General features: G+C 28.6%; 1 protein-coding gene across 2 annotated transcripts in view; it reads right to left on the reverse strand.

Moving 5' to 3' along the window:
* LOC129991496 (furin-like protease 1, isoforms 1/1-X/2) overlaps positions 1–17,132 on the reverse strand; it is a 277,744-nt gene that overhangs the window by 39,186 nt on the left and 221,426 nt on the right. For both annotated transcript variants that reach the window (XM_056098235.1, XM_056098236.1), the window contains exons 4-9: positions 16,630–16,758; positions 15,806–15,882; positions 13,726–13,814; positions 11,448–11,620; positions 3,760–3,972; positions 2,761–2,861 (exon numbers count right to left, since the gene is read on the reverse strand). In XM_056098235.1, the coding sequence (XP_055954210.1) occupies positions 2,761–2,861; positions 3,760–3,972; positions 11,448–11,620; positions 13,726–13,814; positions 15,806–15,882; positions 16,630–16,758 (782 nt within the window). The remainder of the gene's footprint in view (positions 1–2,760; positions 2,862–3,759; positions 3,973–11,447; positions 11,621–13,725; positions 13,815–15,805; positions 15,883–16,629; positions 16,759–17,132) is intronic.

Consider the following 17,132-nt stretch of genomic DNA (forward strand, 5'->3'; position numbering starts at 1 on the left):
AGCACGAAACGTTGCATTGAAATAAAAGCGATTCTTCCTGGGTCAGCGTTAATCCAATTTAATGCAATTAAGATCTTATTCAATTATTTTTTTTTCTAAACCCAACATCCCCTTCCGCATGCTCTAACGATCAGCTTAAATGTCATAATTAAGATTAGAAAAACAAAACCAGTCAGATTCTATTGCGATTCTAAATGTTTATAGCTCACAAAATTAAAAATAAATACTTCGACTTCGAAGAAAAGAATCATATTTATTCTACCACAAAAGCTAAATAAAAACAGTTTTTGTTTTTTTCCACGTGCCTTGCATATTTTAAAGGAAAAAACTAAACAACATAATACATATTCTTCGCCAATCAATGCCAAATCGCGCCAAACAGAAGAAAACTTCCCGAATATTAACATTCCGATTAGTAAAAAGTACAGAAAATTTTTATATCTTTATGAACTTATGCCTTTAAAAATCATAATTTGTCAATTGTACCGTATTTTTTTTATTTTAATAACTTTAAATTGGGTGGACATTTAATAATAAAAAAAGAACTAATAATAAATATGACAAGAACAAAAAAAAAATAATAAAAAAATAATAATAACATTCAATTCCTAAGTGTGATAAACACATTTAATCAATTTTTCAATCACCGAGATCCCAGCTAAACCCAGGGGTAAAATACTGGCCATGTTAGCCTCTCCATGGCACAACGTTTCCCAATAATCATGGTACCTACAAATTTCCTATCCATACCTCATCCTCAGGTCTTCTACTTATCTAGGTGGGCCTGTTCAAGGTACTAAAACTTTCATACAATTCTTAAAATATTGTAAATAGTGTACTATTAAAATATTACAATATTAAAAAATATTGTACTTAAAATATCAACAAAAAATTTACATGTAAATTAGTGATTTCAATATTTGTTAAACTCTTGGTATTGAAAAAGCTTCTTTTATAATAACTGAACATGTTCTGGAAATATAAATTACTGGAGAAGCGGAAGGGTATAAGCTTGGGGAAGAATATAAGTGATTTAAAAGGCTCCCTAAAATCAGCATTTAAAAGCCATTTTTTTAAAGCCAAATACGAAAAGGTGAATGGTACTAGGGCATTTTTTTACATTTTACTAAGGCACAAATGACTTATGGGAAACGGGAAAAGATGATTGTCCAGTCGCTTAATATCCTCACTATGCCTCAAGTACTAATTTCGGCCACTAACAATTCCAAAGAAAGTTAGCATAATCCATATTCGAAATATAACAATTAAAATTTCAGCTTTTAATCGTCTTGTCTCCTTTATATTAATTTAATTTCGATTATTTCATTGCCTTATATATATATAGTAGAAAGTTAACAGTCATTTTCATAAAATTATGTCATATATGATAACATACTGGGTGTCCACTAAAGTTCTTTTACCCCACATTAACTTGAGAACGGTGTCAATTATCGCCACATGTTCTCTAGGTATAATAAAATGACCATGCGCTATACGATGAGATCGATTACAGCAAAAAACAACAACTCGAAATAGGAAGCTAGAGTTCCTATCTTGAAAACGATACAAAATACGGGGGAATGCCAGTTACAAAATTGTAGAGCGTTTTTGGTTTAGTACGAAAAGAGACTCATTAATATTAAGAATGAAACGTGTAAAATTCACATTTGTAAAGTCCTGATTTCCTCGTCGTGGCTTCATAAAACGTGTTAAAATGACAAAAGAAAAAGAAAGATACTTTTATTCTGGGTGTTCAAGTTACTCTCTGTCGTCTACACGTCGTCTCTGTTTTAATTTTACCCCCCCCCCTCTTAACCATATTGTCGCGCCAGCACAAAAACTAGTAATTCTGCATTACTGGCAGAAACTTGACATATTCCTGCAAGAATAAGTACACCGGGGTCGTTTTTCGTCCAAAAAATAATATTTTATCCATGGTGCATTTTCCGTGGATGTCACAATTTCGGAAATTGAGGGAAAACAAATATCATTTTAAGCGTTCTGTTTTTTAGTATTAATGCGCACAAGGTGTTTTAACTAAATGAAAGGCGCTCTACAAGTTTGAAACTGATATTTTTCCTGTATCTTGCACGGTTTTCGAGATAGGAATGTTAATTCTGTTGTTTTCTGCTAGGTGGCACAGTAACTGATCTCGCTGCAAAATCTATTGCTATTTTACTATACTTAAAGCAAAGTTCACACGAGGCCAACTACTGCGCGCAGCAGAAGGCACGCCTACATCATAAAGATGACTTGACCCAAATGGGGCAATGGCAGATAGTCTCTCTATGAGAGAACTATTTGCCATCATGTTATTTGTGTCCCGTTATCTTCTTGAAGTAAGTGTGACATTTTATCACGCGCAATAGCTGGGCGTCGAGTGAAAGCAGTTTAATACAGTTTGTGGTAACAGCTGTCACCGTTCTCAAGTTAATGTCCTCAAGTCAAGTTAGAAGGATTTTAGCGCCAACGCTACGGCAAACAGTCAACTTATATTCAGAATATGTAATTGGCTTATACTAGAAAGAGGCATTTCGTAAAAAAAACTGAAACAAAGAAAATTTAAATAAAGATACTTCAACATTTTAAAATAATAATAATAAATATAAATATATATAAATCTATAAATAATTTATATAAATCTATATAAATTATAATAGATTTTTTTTAGATTTATAAATCTATAAATTATATAAATCTATTTTTTTCATCAACTTATCTGAAAAACAAACATAAAAAGCAATTACTAAAATATCATACTTCGCTTCCAGTGCCAAAGCACAAATTCCTGCTGCTAATGGAGCTGATGCTGATGTTCCTGTATGAGTGGAAGTGCAACCATGATGAAGATCAGTAGTAACCTAAGACAGGAAAAAAATAAAACGCTTTTGTATCTGTTGCATTTGCAAAGAAAAGGACAAATATGTAAAACTAAAGATGGGGAATTATTTAGAACCAATTTTTTTTTAGAAAATTAATAATTACCATTCAGAAAAAAAATCTATTAGAATTTACAACTTAAAATTATAGTTTTAAGGTGAAGTTGGTGACAAAAAGTGACTAATAAAGTTAAAAGTTTCCTAAATAAAAATTATAATTATATGGTGAAAATGAGGAACAAAATTGCGATATGAAGTTAAAAAAAAAATGTTCAAGTAAATATATTAGCATATCAGAGAGAGTTTAGTTCTAAAAAAGTGCTTTATTTCTAACAAGATTCATTAACATGCCAAAAACAAATTCTTAGAATGATAAATTAAGAAACGAAACAATCATATTTATAATATTAACAATAATATTTACAATATTTTTATAATATTAACAATAATATTTACAATATTTTTATAATGTTAACAATAATATTTACAATATTTTTATAATATTAACAATAATATTTACAATATTTTTATAATATTAACAATAATATTTACAATATATACAAAATTTAAATAATTACAAAGCAATTAAATAATCAGACAAATATTTATTATTATTTTTTTCTTTCCATTTAGCATTTTTATTTCTGAAAATCAGATTTTATCACCGAAACTAGATAATAAAAATATAAATTTAACCAGATGCATTGGCAACAAAATAAATTTATCAATTAAATTTAGTCAATTTAATTGATTAATTAATTAAATTTAAATTTATTAATTAAATTTTATATTATGTAGAAATATATAAAACTATTGCTATAGATGTCATTCTTGTTATTGCTATAAGGGTTTATCTTGAAATATATAAAACTTGGCTCACAATTTGTCTTTCACCATTAGATCCGCTGCTGTATGTAGTAGCTAACGTAGAAGAACAGGCTTCACTGTACCACGGAACTAGTCCATTTTCAGTGGCACTGCTGATGGACAGGGTCCACATGGAATTGGTGTATCCGTCGCAGTTACAGTTGTCATGTTCACGACCACCATTCCCAGATGCCCACACGAAAATGGAACCAAGGCCATTGCGACCCTAACAAAAATAATAATAAAAAAATTATCAAATAAATCGAGTTTAGACAATCTAGTTTCACATTAAAAAATGCTTTGAAAATGTTTCTTATATGAAAAATAAGTTATAAAGTGAATCCATTAAAAAAGAATCGGCATCCTCAATTTTTTTCATTCATTATGCAGGATGTCCATTACAACCGTGTTTCAATAATCGATTTCAATTCATCATCAATAACCAAAACTGATCGGGTTTTAGAGCTTTGGTATTCTTTATTTTAGACCAATCAACTACCAATTGAGAAGATGCCGATGTTGATTGGTAGATCAACGAAACGGCTATTAAAACTTCTTAAATAGCGATGTTCTGTCGCAAAAAAGTGGGAGTTCTTTTTTGGTTATTTTAAAAACGCGAACTTCTAAATCTGAATGAAGACTATTTCATTCCAATAAATGTTTGGAAATAGATACATTGTCAAACGTTGAGTTACAATGTAACCAAATAAAGACGAATGTAACAAAATAATATTTAGAAAATTATATCTGCATTCATTTTTCCACCCTAATTATGCGATTATCTGCTCAGTTAATCATTTTTGACATGAATGAACTTGACCATCCATCAAATGATGTTCCGCTTGATTCATGTTAATGTTTTCAGAACGATCATCATTAAAGTTAAAGGGGGATACTTTTATTGAAGGAAACAATGAGATGAATAACTACGTTTCAAAGTAACAATGTATTACCATAAATCGCAGCTTCAAAAATAAAATATATACATATATTCCTTCGCTCAAGAAAAATCGAAAATATATGTTAAGCGTTAATAATTTGAATTTTAAGTTGATGAATAAATTATTTTCGTATGAAGTTTAAAAAAAATATATATATTTAAATGGTACTCAGAATTTAAAAAACACTTTAAAGGGCCAAATAAAATTTGAATTTTTAAAGAAATTTTTAACATAATATTTTTCAGTTCTATGAGGATTTTGCATTGCAATATGGATCAAAAATTATTCGCTGTGTAGCCTTATATGGTTACAAAAGTATAGCTAACTTTTATTACAATTTGGAGAAAGACTACAATTTATAAATCTGTACTATATATCTGTATATATAATGACTGCAATTTATAAATGAGTAACTGATATATAAATCAATTTATACATCGTGTACTCATTGGATTCCTTTGTAATCTTTGGAATATGGAGTTACAGAATTATCAAGACCAAAGGAAATGGAGTGTTAAAACAGTACGAGTAAATACATTTGTCATGTGATAATGATGTCACAAGAATTCCATTTTGTTTTGGGTACAAATAATCAATCAAACTAGTAATTGCGGATTCGGACATTTTCTGGTCTTAGGAAAAGTATATTATCAGATCTCTCTTATAATAAAATGACCAATCTAATTTTATATTCCAGCATATTTTTAACTTAATCTACATAGTTCTGATTTATTATGATTAATATTAGTAACTTTGTGAAAATATATGTGTTTTTATTTATTTGTGATGAATGAATACACTGAACTAGATAAGAACTTGATCAATTACACTTGAAGAAATATTAAAATTATTTTAATATTTTGTAAAGTCACAGAATTTTTATTTTTTGAATATATTTAATTGGTAAAACACACTGCAATTTTAGGCTAATACCATCTTTTAAATTCACCTAATTGTGGTTATTTTCAATTTTGCCGCCATAGACAGCTGCCTAGGCAGAAATCCGCCATAGCAAATAGGACGAAAGTCGATTTCCGCTATTGTACTTCTAATAGTTTTCTACCATATTATCAATAATTTAAAAAATATTATTAATGCAAATAAACAACAAATTAAATAATTTTTAGCAAATAATGCGTTGTAGACAAAACATAAAATTTCACATATAAATGCTGTTATTGATGCTTGTCTTGTTGAACTAATTAAATATTTATCTCTCATCAAAGTTCAAAAATTGCTTAAACTATTTCTTTTTTAATTATTGTAGGAATGGGAAACAAACTTTACATAAGATAAGGAATTCCTGAAACAAACAAACAAAAAGTAGCAACCATTTTAATGCATCAATCGAAAGCATCATAATGCACAATTAAATAAAAATCCTTTTTAAATACATAACCCAAAGATTTAATCCGAACGTAAAAATTTATTTCATTTGATTATTTCAAGTATCAAATAAAGCCGCGTAATAGGCAGGTAATTTCACTACGCCGTTACCACCCAATTATCTAACGTAAGAACATTTCTTCACTAACTGAATATTTCAGCTTAACAATGGAACAAGCACTGATACGAACACGATTTCGAAATCAATTGATTTTTGTCTCGACAAAAGCTTTTAAAACGAAGGACAAGTTTACTGTTCATTGTCAACGAAGTTAACTCACTCCACATGAACTGAATCGACAAGTCTATTACAGTGAGTCCAAATCTGCTTTTACAGAACGGCTCCAAGCTGTTCACATTGAACGTGATCGGTGAACCGTGTCGCCTCCTGTGACCCCCATTCACGCGTACCAATGACAGCTTTCATTTTCGGACGACAAGTATTGTGCCCAGAGTGCCTTTCTAAACGGGTTGAAGGGCTAGGGAGAGACAGCTACGATTGATAACCCATCTCTTGACATTTTAAATAGAACCAGCGGGAAATGGAATTCATAAACTGCATGCTGGTTGGTTCGCAATGAATGAATTTACTAGACATTTGTAGGCCACATTTTGGGAGATATTTTTATATATATTTTAGAAAATTTGCATCTCAAATATAGCTATTTATTTTCTTTTATCATTTAATAGAAATTTATTGATGGATTAATTTGCAGTTTAAAAGGGCCGGTTAATTTTTTTCATTTGGTAGATTAATACATTATATATAATAAGATGATAGATGCAACTGTGGTTTACAAATGTTTAATGAACAGTCCTATATTCATGATAACAGGTATTTTAAGAATAACTTTTTGTTTTCAAAGTACAAAACAATTCATATTTGCATCATATTCTGTAATACCAAACAGGAATATTATAATCTTAAGATGGTTATTTGAGTGATATGGAATGGGAAGTCAGAATGTAAAAAAAGAAAAAAATACACACCACAGAATTAATTAAATTTCATTTAAAAATTCAAGAAAAATCATACATAATCTATATAATAACCAAAATGAAAATGTGATGCAGATAAAAAAAATCCTAATAAACGGGAAATCTAGCTTAACGTAGAGAAATGTCAAATAAACTAGTCGCTAATTCATTAATTTTTTTTCCAAACATACATCTTATTTAGATTCTATAAAATTGATTTTATTGAGCACTTTCTTCAAGTAAACATTCTTGAACATGCTCTAAAGCACCAAAATCTTAGTCAGATTGACCTTATCTATTAATATTTTTGTGGCCCAGTAAATCACTGCCTCCTGCAAAAAATAATGCGATGATAAATAATTTTATGAGAGTTTAATTTCAGTGGCAATATTACTGCGGATTTGATTTCTCATTCTAATGACTCTACTGAGATTTCAGTACTTTCAAATGGCATACTTTCTGCACAGAGATATGCCGATAAATGAAGCCTTTTTGATAAGCTAGGGTTCAGAAATAATGGTGAAGTAATATGTTTTTGCTGTCCATAAATATTTGCTAATGATCAGTTTTAAAGAGAATCCCTCAAAACTCTTTTCTTGAAAAAATTGCAAAATAAAATGAACTACTAAATTCCAGAATTCTCAATCAGTAATAAGAAACCAAGTCCAGTTTAGAGCCATAGCCGCATGCGAGTTAATTTTCATCAAAGAATAACATAAAATGTCAGCAACATTTATCAGAAACCGGTATATTTCACACCTCACATGTATATCTTATATGTTAAAGTTGGTTCCTAGTTTTATAATTGTGCCCACATGATTGCTGTCAATTTTCTGTTTGCAGAATGGTAAATATAAGCACTATTCATTAATTTCTTTGCAGGCAATTTTCATGAGATCAACCTGCTTTCGTACTTTGAGTATTTCCAAGTTCATATGATAATATATAAGAGTTCTAATATAGTTATTACATATAAAGGATTAATGTAACTCAAACATATAAAGAATTACTATAATTCTCACGTGTGGTTAGGACGGCTACATATTTTTTATATATGATGAATTAGTTTATTTCTTACATAAAAAAAACGAATAAGTACAATATATATATATATATATATATATATATATATATATATATATATATATATATATATATATAAATCAGTGTAGTTCTTATAAAGAATTAATGGAGCCCTAATGAATGAAATGCTTATGAATAAAAATAATCAAACATGGTAATTTGTAAGAAATCGTTGTCATCGAAAGGTCGTGGTTAGCGTATTGAAGCCTAATTGACTTCATGAAACGTTTTCAGGAATAATAAATAATGCCTTTCTTTACTCTTCAGCAGACAGAAACCAATCAACTATTCATAGATATTAATTAAAGCATACTCACAAATAAAAAAGGGAGTAATGTTTGACAACGAGTATTGAGAATGTTTTCTAAAATTTTCTCTTTTATACAAATGTATTTAAGGTAAATAAACAGAATCATCATAGTTCATTTAACCCAAAAAGCCACTGCACAGTGCTCTTAGTAGTTCTACATTGTTAGTTCAATAGCTTGATATATATATATATATATATATATATATATATATATATATATATATATATATATATATATATATATATATATATATATATATATATATATATATATATATATACATACATATATATATACATACACGTGTGTGTGTGCAATGATATATTTTAATCTAATTTAAATCCTAATTAATGTCCAAATTTTTATCTTACTTCATTCTAAAACGTTCTCTTATTTCCTGATCCAATTCCCACTTTTTTTATTTCATTAGTTTTAACACGCGCTCTAGAAAATTGATGGTCAGCAGATTTTCACGCTCTGACCGAAGGGATGAAAATCCCGAATGCTTGTAGCATTCTTCTAAAGATACCTAAATTTCCCTTTCATAAGTCTAAATGTGTCAAAGAAATTCCTATCAGAATCTCATTATAAAACCACAGAAAAGAAAAATTTCAGTCTCTTTTGCTCTTGTATCGCGATGTAGATTGTCTCATACGACTTTCAGTATGTAGACAGTTTCCAAACTCTCTTTCTTCAAGGCTTGAAATTTAAGAAACGGCATTCAGTATATATTTAATCGAGATTATTTTTCTACGAGGTTTTCTTTCTAAATTTCATGATGACTTTCAGTAACTTGCAGCGTTTATTTAAGCATTATTTTTCACTGTATGATACCTTATTTATTTGAATAGTTTTCAACGGAATTGCTAATTATAAACTCTTTTCCTGTTTTTGCATGAGTTCAATGTAGTTAAAAAAAATTACACATGAACGGAAAACCTTTCAAAATTTTATCATCAGTAATTAGTTATAAAAAAAACGAAATATTTCCGGTTGAGAAATATCCTGGCGGAAAAGTGTTGTTAAATGTGGAACGAAGCATTTCCTGTCATTTTCATATTAACTATATCGTAACAAATCACAGTCTGTCAGTTATAATAGGATGTATTTAAACAAAATCACCTGCCAGTTATTAAGAAATTCCATTCCTCGATTACAAACTCTAATATCCCATAAATTGTACAATTCTCCTCGACTGTTTCAGTAAAACTTTTAAAGTGATTACGTTTTACATAAAGTGAATACACTAGCACACAGACAAATTCTACAAGTTTTATAACGCTTAGTATTTTGCACCTGCGTTGGCAGCTGTTAACATAATTGTTCAACATTCTTTAAAGTAGGAGTTTTCAAAATTTTGATGAAATTGTGATAGGAATCTAAAATGGCTTTAGATTAATCACATTTGACGGATTTACTTGAAATAAATAAACAGATGTTTCAGGTTTATAAACTATAATTATATATTATTTGGTTACACAAGCATAATTCATTTTTGGATAGGGATAATTGGCAATGAATGATGCCCAAATAAAATGCATATATTAAAAATAAATACATATATCCTCTGATTTATTTGTTTGTAAATTCAACTAACGTTTCATTCCGTTTTGTCCGCGTGTTATGCGTTTCAGATAATTTCAAAAAAAGAATTGCTTTCTTTCGAAAATAACTCCATTGAAAAGTGTACTAACTTACCGAAACGGAAAATTATGTAGGAAAAAAATACTGATGGCAAAATAAAGTTTAAAAATTGTTAATTAATAATACATTAGGATTTTTTAAATGAAAGAATTTAAGATATTCTTTCTGAAAATATAAATAATTAGCTGCTTTAATTAGCTACTTTCTAATGAGTGCAATAAAAATTAGTATCTGTAATACTTGATGATTCAAGAATAAAATACGTCATGGTAAAACTTTTTTTATTATATTTTATACTGAAAATAAGCATTTATTGTTAGAACATATCAGTTATTCACACGTATTTTTCTATGTATTTAAGAATATTTTATATCCTGCGTGATGAGGTTCTGCAAAATATTTTGTGTTATTATCTCTTAACTGGAACAGGACTGGAAAATAATTTTAAGTACATTGATTTGCAATATAATATATGATAGAAAAGAAATTTTTTTAAAGAATTAATGATCAATAAAGTAAAAAATCGAGCTATTGTGCGTGGTAAAATTTATCAAATAAGATTTCAGATTTAATTTACATACTAATTTCATAAGTATTTAAGTTCTTCAAAATAGTAAAATTGAGAATATGAAAAAAAAAAAAATACTCTGAGGACATCAGCTGTATTGTTATTAAACTTTCCCACTGCTTTTTATAGTTATGGAACACATTCCTGAAATCCACATTCCATTTCACTGAAAATATTCCTGAAATCAGGTAGAGCGCAAGAAAACACGCATAGAAAGTGAATTTCATTTATGAACGAATGGATGTCTGCTTACATTCTTTGAATACAACAATGCTGTATACAATGCAACAAACTGACACAAATTCAAATTTTCTAATAAAGAAACACGTCGGTGAAACATTTTACGTAATTAGAAATTATAATTTATACAATACCTAGTATATTGCAAATGAAATATAATAAACGCGCCAAATACCGGCTTCCGTTTTCTTAAATAAGCCTGCAGTGGCTGCTTTCTAACAAGCACATTTCTATTACCAGAAAGCTATGCATACAGATGAATGCTTTCATATTGATAAGAGGGCAGTATAAAAGTGTTAATTCCTTTCAGGCTCCCAAGATTAGTACTTTCGGACAATCTAACTCCGTAGAGGGGTGTAGAGAAGTAAGATGTTTGCGTTCTCGGAGTATGTGAGGACTTGAATTTTATCCCATAGACGCATTTTTTTACACTCATTATTCTAATTTTGCTGAACTAAACATAATCTGACGCATGCGCAAAAGCGCAGAAGGTTTCCGTACCTGAAGATCGACAGTACGTGAGTTGAATAATACATCTAATATGACATACCTTGAGAATTCCTTCCTTGAAGGCGGTAGAAGCCAGAGGACCAGGACCATCTACAGTTTTCCCGTCGTCATCAGGACCCCACGAAGCACTATAAATATCTATGTGCTCAGGATTCAAACTTAAAGACTGGGCTTCAACTGCGTCAGTAACATCGCCGTCTAGCATCCGCACACCTTAGAAGCAAATTGATAAAAAGAAAAGTAGTGATTCAGCTTTTATATAAGCATGTGTCTCAAATTTCATTGAAAAGTGTCATATACTACAATTATGCAGTAACCCCCCACTTTTAGTTCAAAATATTGTACGATATATCGGCGATATTGTTTGATATTCTGATTACCTTATAGTAGTTACAAAAAAAAAATCTATAATTAGTTTTTGGGTATTCAAAGCTAATCATCCAATAACAAAAATTGCACCAATTTTTATTCTGATTGATTAAGATTCATTGATCTTAATTCTGCTTGATGAGTCACAAAGTCTTTCCCAGATTAGAAAAAAATTATTACGAAAGTATCATTCATTAAATACAGCAAAATTTTTGCAATGAAATAGTCGTGTTCTTAATTATTTTTAGTCCGACAGATGGCATGCCAAATGCAGAAACAGTGATTTTACATTCGATTGTTATCAAAATTGGTGTCAAGTTATGGCGGAAATAACGTTAATCACGTCAATTCTAACTCGATATTACACAACTAGATTTCTTTTTCTTTTCTTATGGGTTACATAAAGGACAGTGATTGCAATGCCAGGTGAAGATAATGATACATTCAAAGTTAGAACCCCAGATGTCGTGTACAGTATTCGAGCCAAAATGTTGGTCAATGTATAATGAATACCACCTTAACATTCTTCCGAGATATCATAGACGCTCATACAGAAATTTTCTGACGTAAATAGAGTTATTAAAAATTTTATGACCGTATTTGCAATATATCCAAACAAACATATGCCGGATTATGTTTGGGACAGCAATGTGATACAGACAAAATTTTATTTTTCCTACAAATATTAAGTTTAAGAAATTTTATTTTTGAATAGTATGCCTATGTTGGTATTTTATTAATAGGAAACACGCACAAAAAAACAGCAAAGCAAGAAGATCTTTAGATGTATAATACTGTATATATATATATATATATATATATATATATATATATATATATCATTAATAATATATTTATATAATATATATATATATATTTATTATTATCATATTTATTAAATGAATGTATATATTTATTTATTCTTCTTTTTTCCATTAATTTATTCATTTATACTTTTTTCTCTTTTTTTATAAAATTATTTTATTTTGTTTTAATTATTTACTTCTATTTCCAAGTTTAAATTGCCTATGTTTGGAATTTTTTTTTCTCGTTAATTACGTTTGTATGACACTGTTATTGCGTAATATTACGTTGCGTCAATCAACACTCCTCCAAAGTTTTTTTTTGTGTGTATGTGTGTGTGTGTGTGTGTGTGTAAAATGCTTTTCTTTATTTTTTTTGTTTTGGATTTGTATTTTCGTTGGCTGTCTTCATCTTCCTTTGCAACGGGCACATATAACGAACGTTTTTTAATGGCTAGTCTTGTGGCACTTGTTGAAATTCTATTATTTTAAAATTTTAATTACGGACCTTTTACTGGTATAACGCCACTTTTGGGCAACACATAATCATCATCAGATTTAAGACAATATTCAGTTCTAATTTTGATAATTCCTACTTCATAGTATAACAGAGCTTCAAAATTATCTTTACAATGTGCACAAAATAGTTAACAATTACATAATCAAACAGTGAATCCATTTATTTCTTATTAGCACATGGCACTATGATATGGATGTAAATCAAACTTTTACCACTCACCGATGTCAAAGAAATGGGAAAAGGGGCACATAAGGAAAATAAATGACAAGGCAGACCAACGAAAGTGAAATGAGGGAAAATGTTGGCTTTATAATTACATTGACGATAATGAATAATTAATGTACATATCAAATGTTATTCTAACAATGAGAATGCAAAGGAAAATGCACAGAAATCTCGTTTTGCCATTGATTACGATGATTTAACATGATTTACAATACCACCGTTGCCAGGATGTCACAATACCTGGAAATCTGCCAGAGCCATTCGAATTCATTCGCCTGCTTATTTATGTATTTGGACTCAGGTGGCTAATGCCACTGAGTGCAATATAAAGGAATTTATATTTGAAATAAAGAAAAAAAATGTCATTTATGAATGATTTTTATGCAATGTTCAACACCTACCGCCCACCAAGGCATCGTATGCTACACCGACAGAACAAATGCTGTTATTTGCATTAGCCGCCACTTCACCAGCGCATCTCGTGCCATGCCTAAAAACAAAGATTGCAAACATAAATTCTCAAACATCTTATTAATAATTAAATAATAACAACAATAAAGGAAACACCCAGAATTAAATTATTTGTGCCAACACGAATAATGTTCAATAAAATTTCAATGTTCAAAAAAGTCATCTTGAAATTTAAAAATGTCATAAAAATTTCAAAAAAAAAACGACAGCAATTCAAGCTTATAAATTCTATTAACTGCTATTAAGTATAATTTAATGAACAATATTCATGAAGAGATAGATTGAAAAAATTGTGATTATGAAAAATCGATAAAAACAATAAAATTTTTGAAAAAGATTTTGAGAGAACATCAAATGTTTTTTTTTATTGCAATACAAATAGTCTTTGGCGACTAGATGGTTTCCCAGTGTTATTGGTTATATTTAATTTTAGTTCAGTCGTTTAAATATCTATATAATTCTATATCTATATCTATATAATTCTATATCTATATCTATATAATTCTATATCTATATCTATATAATTCTATATCTATATCTATATAATTCTATATCTATATCTATATAATTCTATATCTATATCTATATAATTGCAAGATATTAAATGTGTGCTACGCTAATTGTTGCTCCGTGTTACTAATGCTCCGTTCAGTGTGCACATTAATCTTATATCCATAATACCAGACCCACTATATCATAGTGCTATTAAAAATGTAAATACCTGGTTCATATATCTTTAGAATTCGTGGTGTTGTATTTCATCTTTTTTAATCATCTCGTAAACTATACAGACATTAAACAGATTTCTTCTTTATCTTTCAACAACGAAAATCATCACAGAATTAAACTGATTGAACGATGACAATTATTTGAAATTCACGACATCAACGTAATCGATTGTTGGAAATTAGGCAACAAATATTTTTTTAAAAAAAATACCAAAATTAGGTTTTTTTCTGGCTAAGGAAAAAAAAAACATTAAAAGTGTTAGTAGCAAAATCAAAAAATAAAGATACTGTGATTCCATCGCATACCTAATTACTAATTACCATTACCTAGTTTCGAAACTAGATTCTAGCTTTTCCTTCTAATTTCTAGCTTTAGAATTAGAAAATCACTATTTCTTAGATCGCATGACCTTTTTTTAAAAAAAAAATTTAAGTAATCGCAAACCGAAAACAAAACAGGAAACAGAAAAATGTGCTAGTAATAAAAAAAAGCTGTTTTTTTTTCATTGCAAAATTTAAAAAAAAAATATATGTGTATTTGAAATTTCTAATCACCAATCTACTTCCAATGATTTCAAATTAAGAAAACGACCATTCTTTGGGTTAAGAATTACAAAATCATCATTCATTAGTTCACAAATTTTGTATGGATAAAAAAAATTAAAATAACAAAAAAAATCAATTATAAAGTCCAAATACAGCAAAAAATATTGACACTTGAAAAAAAAAATGAAATTATAAAAATCATTACGATATTCTCGCTTTGTTTTATTGAGATATATAGTAATGAATAAAAAAGAATGAAATCCTATGAAAAGTTTTGTAGTACACAGTTTTAGAAACGCACTTTTTTAAATGATGTACTCCAAAACTTTATACATTTAACAAAAAATTTATCCTTGGGTAGTGTAAATTGTCGTTATGTCAAAATTTTATTTTGCATAATTCAAATAAAGATAATCCCGATTTTAACGTTACGACAAACAGTTGCCAAAATTGGAATTTACGCTAGCTTTATAATTTTAATTCAAAACGTTTCCAAAATCATTTTTAAATTTAAAAAATATTTTTACAAAATTAATGATTTACAAATCTTTTCATATATTTAAAATATTCTAAATATGATTTCAAAAGATTGAAACACAAAATGTAAATCTAATATTGTAAACTGATTAAATATCAATGGAAACAACATTTATTTCTAAGATTTTCTTATTTAAATTACCAAAAAAAAAAATGAAAAGAACTAAATTTTTCATAAAAAAAAAAGTATCAAACGGACCTATTTGAATCAATAATATCATATCTTGGTTGAGGATCTCCATCGTGATTATTCACATCATAACTGGCGTCTCTATCCTAGAAAAAGAACAAAAATTAGCAATATGCATCCACAAATTGAGTCAAAGAAGCATCACATCTCCTTTCTTATATAAAGATTCAGTTTTTCTCGTTACTTCGTAATGTATTAGTTTATTTAAATCGCAGAATATAAGAATTGAAATCAATAATTAGAATAGAAAAATCTATTAGTATTAGGACAACTGTCCGTAGCAAATAAAATTATTAATATTTTTTACACTTGTATAACATTTCAGTGATTAATATATTTAAACAACAATAATGGAAAATAAAATTGCAACATTTGAAAAAGTAACAAATATGCGGCTTGTGGCGCTATGTAGGTAATTCACATCTAGCGACGGCATGCACTGCATGCTTTGATCCGTTTTGATACATGCTCTCATTTATATCTGAAACTTATTCCAAATTTTGTGTGTAAATTATGTGGGTCTAACGTAACCACTAAATAAATAACTGTTACACTAACTCGGACTTTTTATTGACTTCCCTTACTTGCCCTACTTTTACTTATTACCCTTAACGATCCCTACAAGTTTCGGTATTGTAAAAAGAACTATAGTAACACATTTATAAACAAAATAGAATAAATTTCAAATATCATCTCCAACGAGATGAAAATCAAAAAGTATTTTTAATGTGTGTGTGCGTGTTTTAAATTTTTCCATGCAATAAAATAAATTGATACAGCATTTTCAAAAAAAAAAAATCATTAAAAAAGATCACAAAAATTTAATCACTAACATAGTTCTTCGAAATATCTGGATGATCTTTTTCTAGCCCGTCGTCTAAAATGGTCACAACAATGCCTTTTCCGGTCACACCTTGAGCCCACGCATCTTGCACATTCATATCTAAACCTTCCCCACGGTTCTGAAAGAGAGAATAAAATTATCAAATTATTTCAAAAAAATCATAAATAGAAATATTTATATTTAAAGACAAAAAAAAAATTCATACAAGTTGAAATTAAAACAATGCATTCAATAAGTAAATTAATAAATAACATTTAAGTATGCAATACCTTTTAAAAATTTTTATTAAATATCTTTATGACTACACTTTTCTCAAAGAAGATTATATCCAAAATAAGACTCTAGAAATATGAATATTAACAAACAGTGGTGAATTTAGTTAATTTGAGGCGCCTTAGGGAAGCGCACCTTATGAGGCCATTCGTTTAATAAGATGTTCAATTTAGTATTATATTTCAGTATATTTTTAAATTTTAATGATTTATTTTACAT

This window comes from Argiope bruennichi, chromosome 2 (genome assembly GCF_947563725.1).
Source record: "Argiope bruennichi chromosome 2, qqArgBrue1.1, whole genome shotgun sequence".
In the NCBI taxonomy this organism is placed as follows: Eukaryota; Metazoa; Arthropoda; class Arachnida; order Araneae; family Araneidae; genus Argiope; species Argiope bruennichi.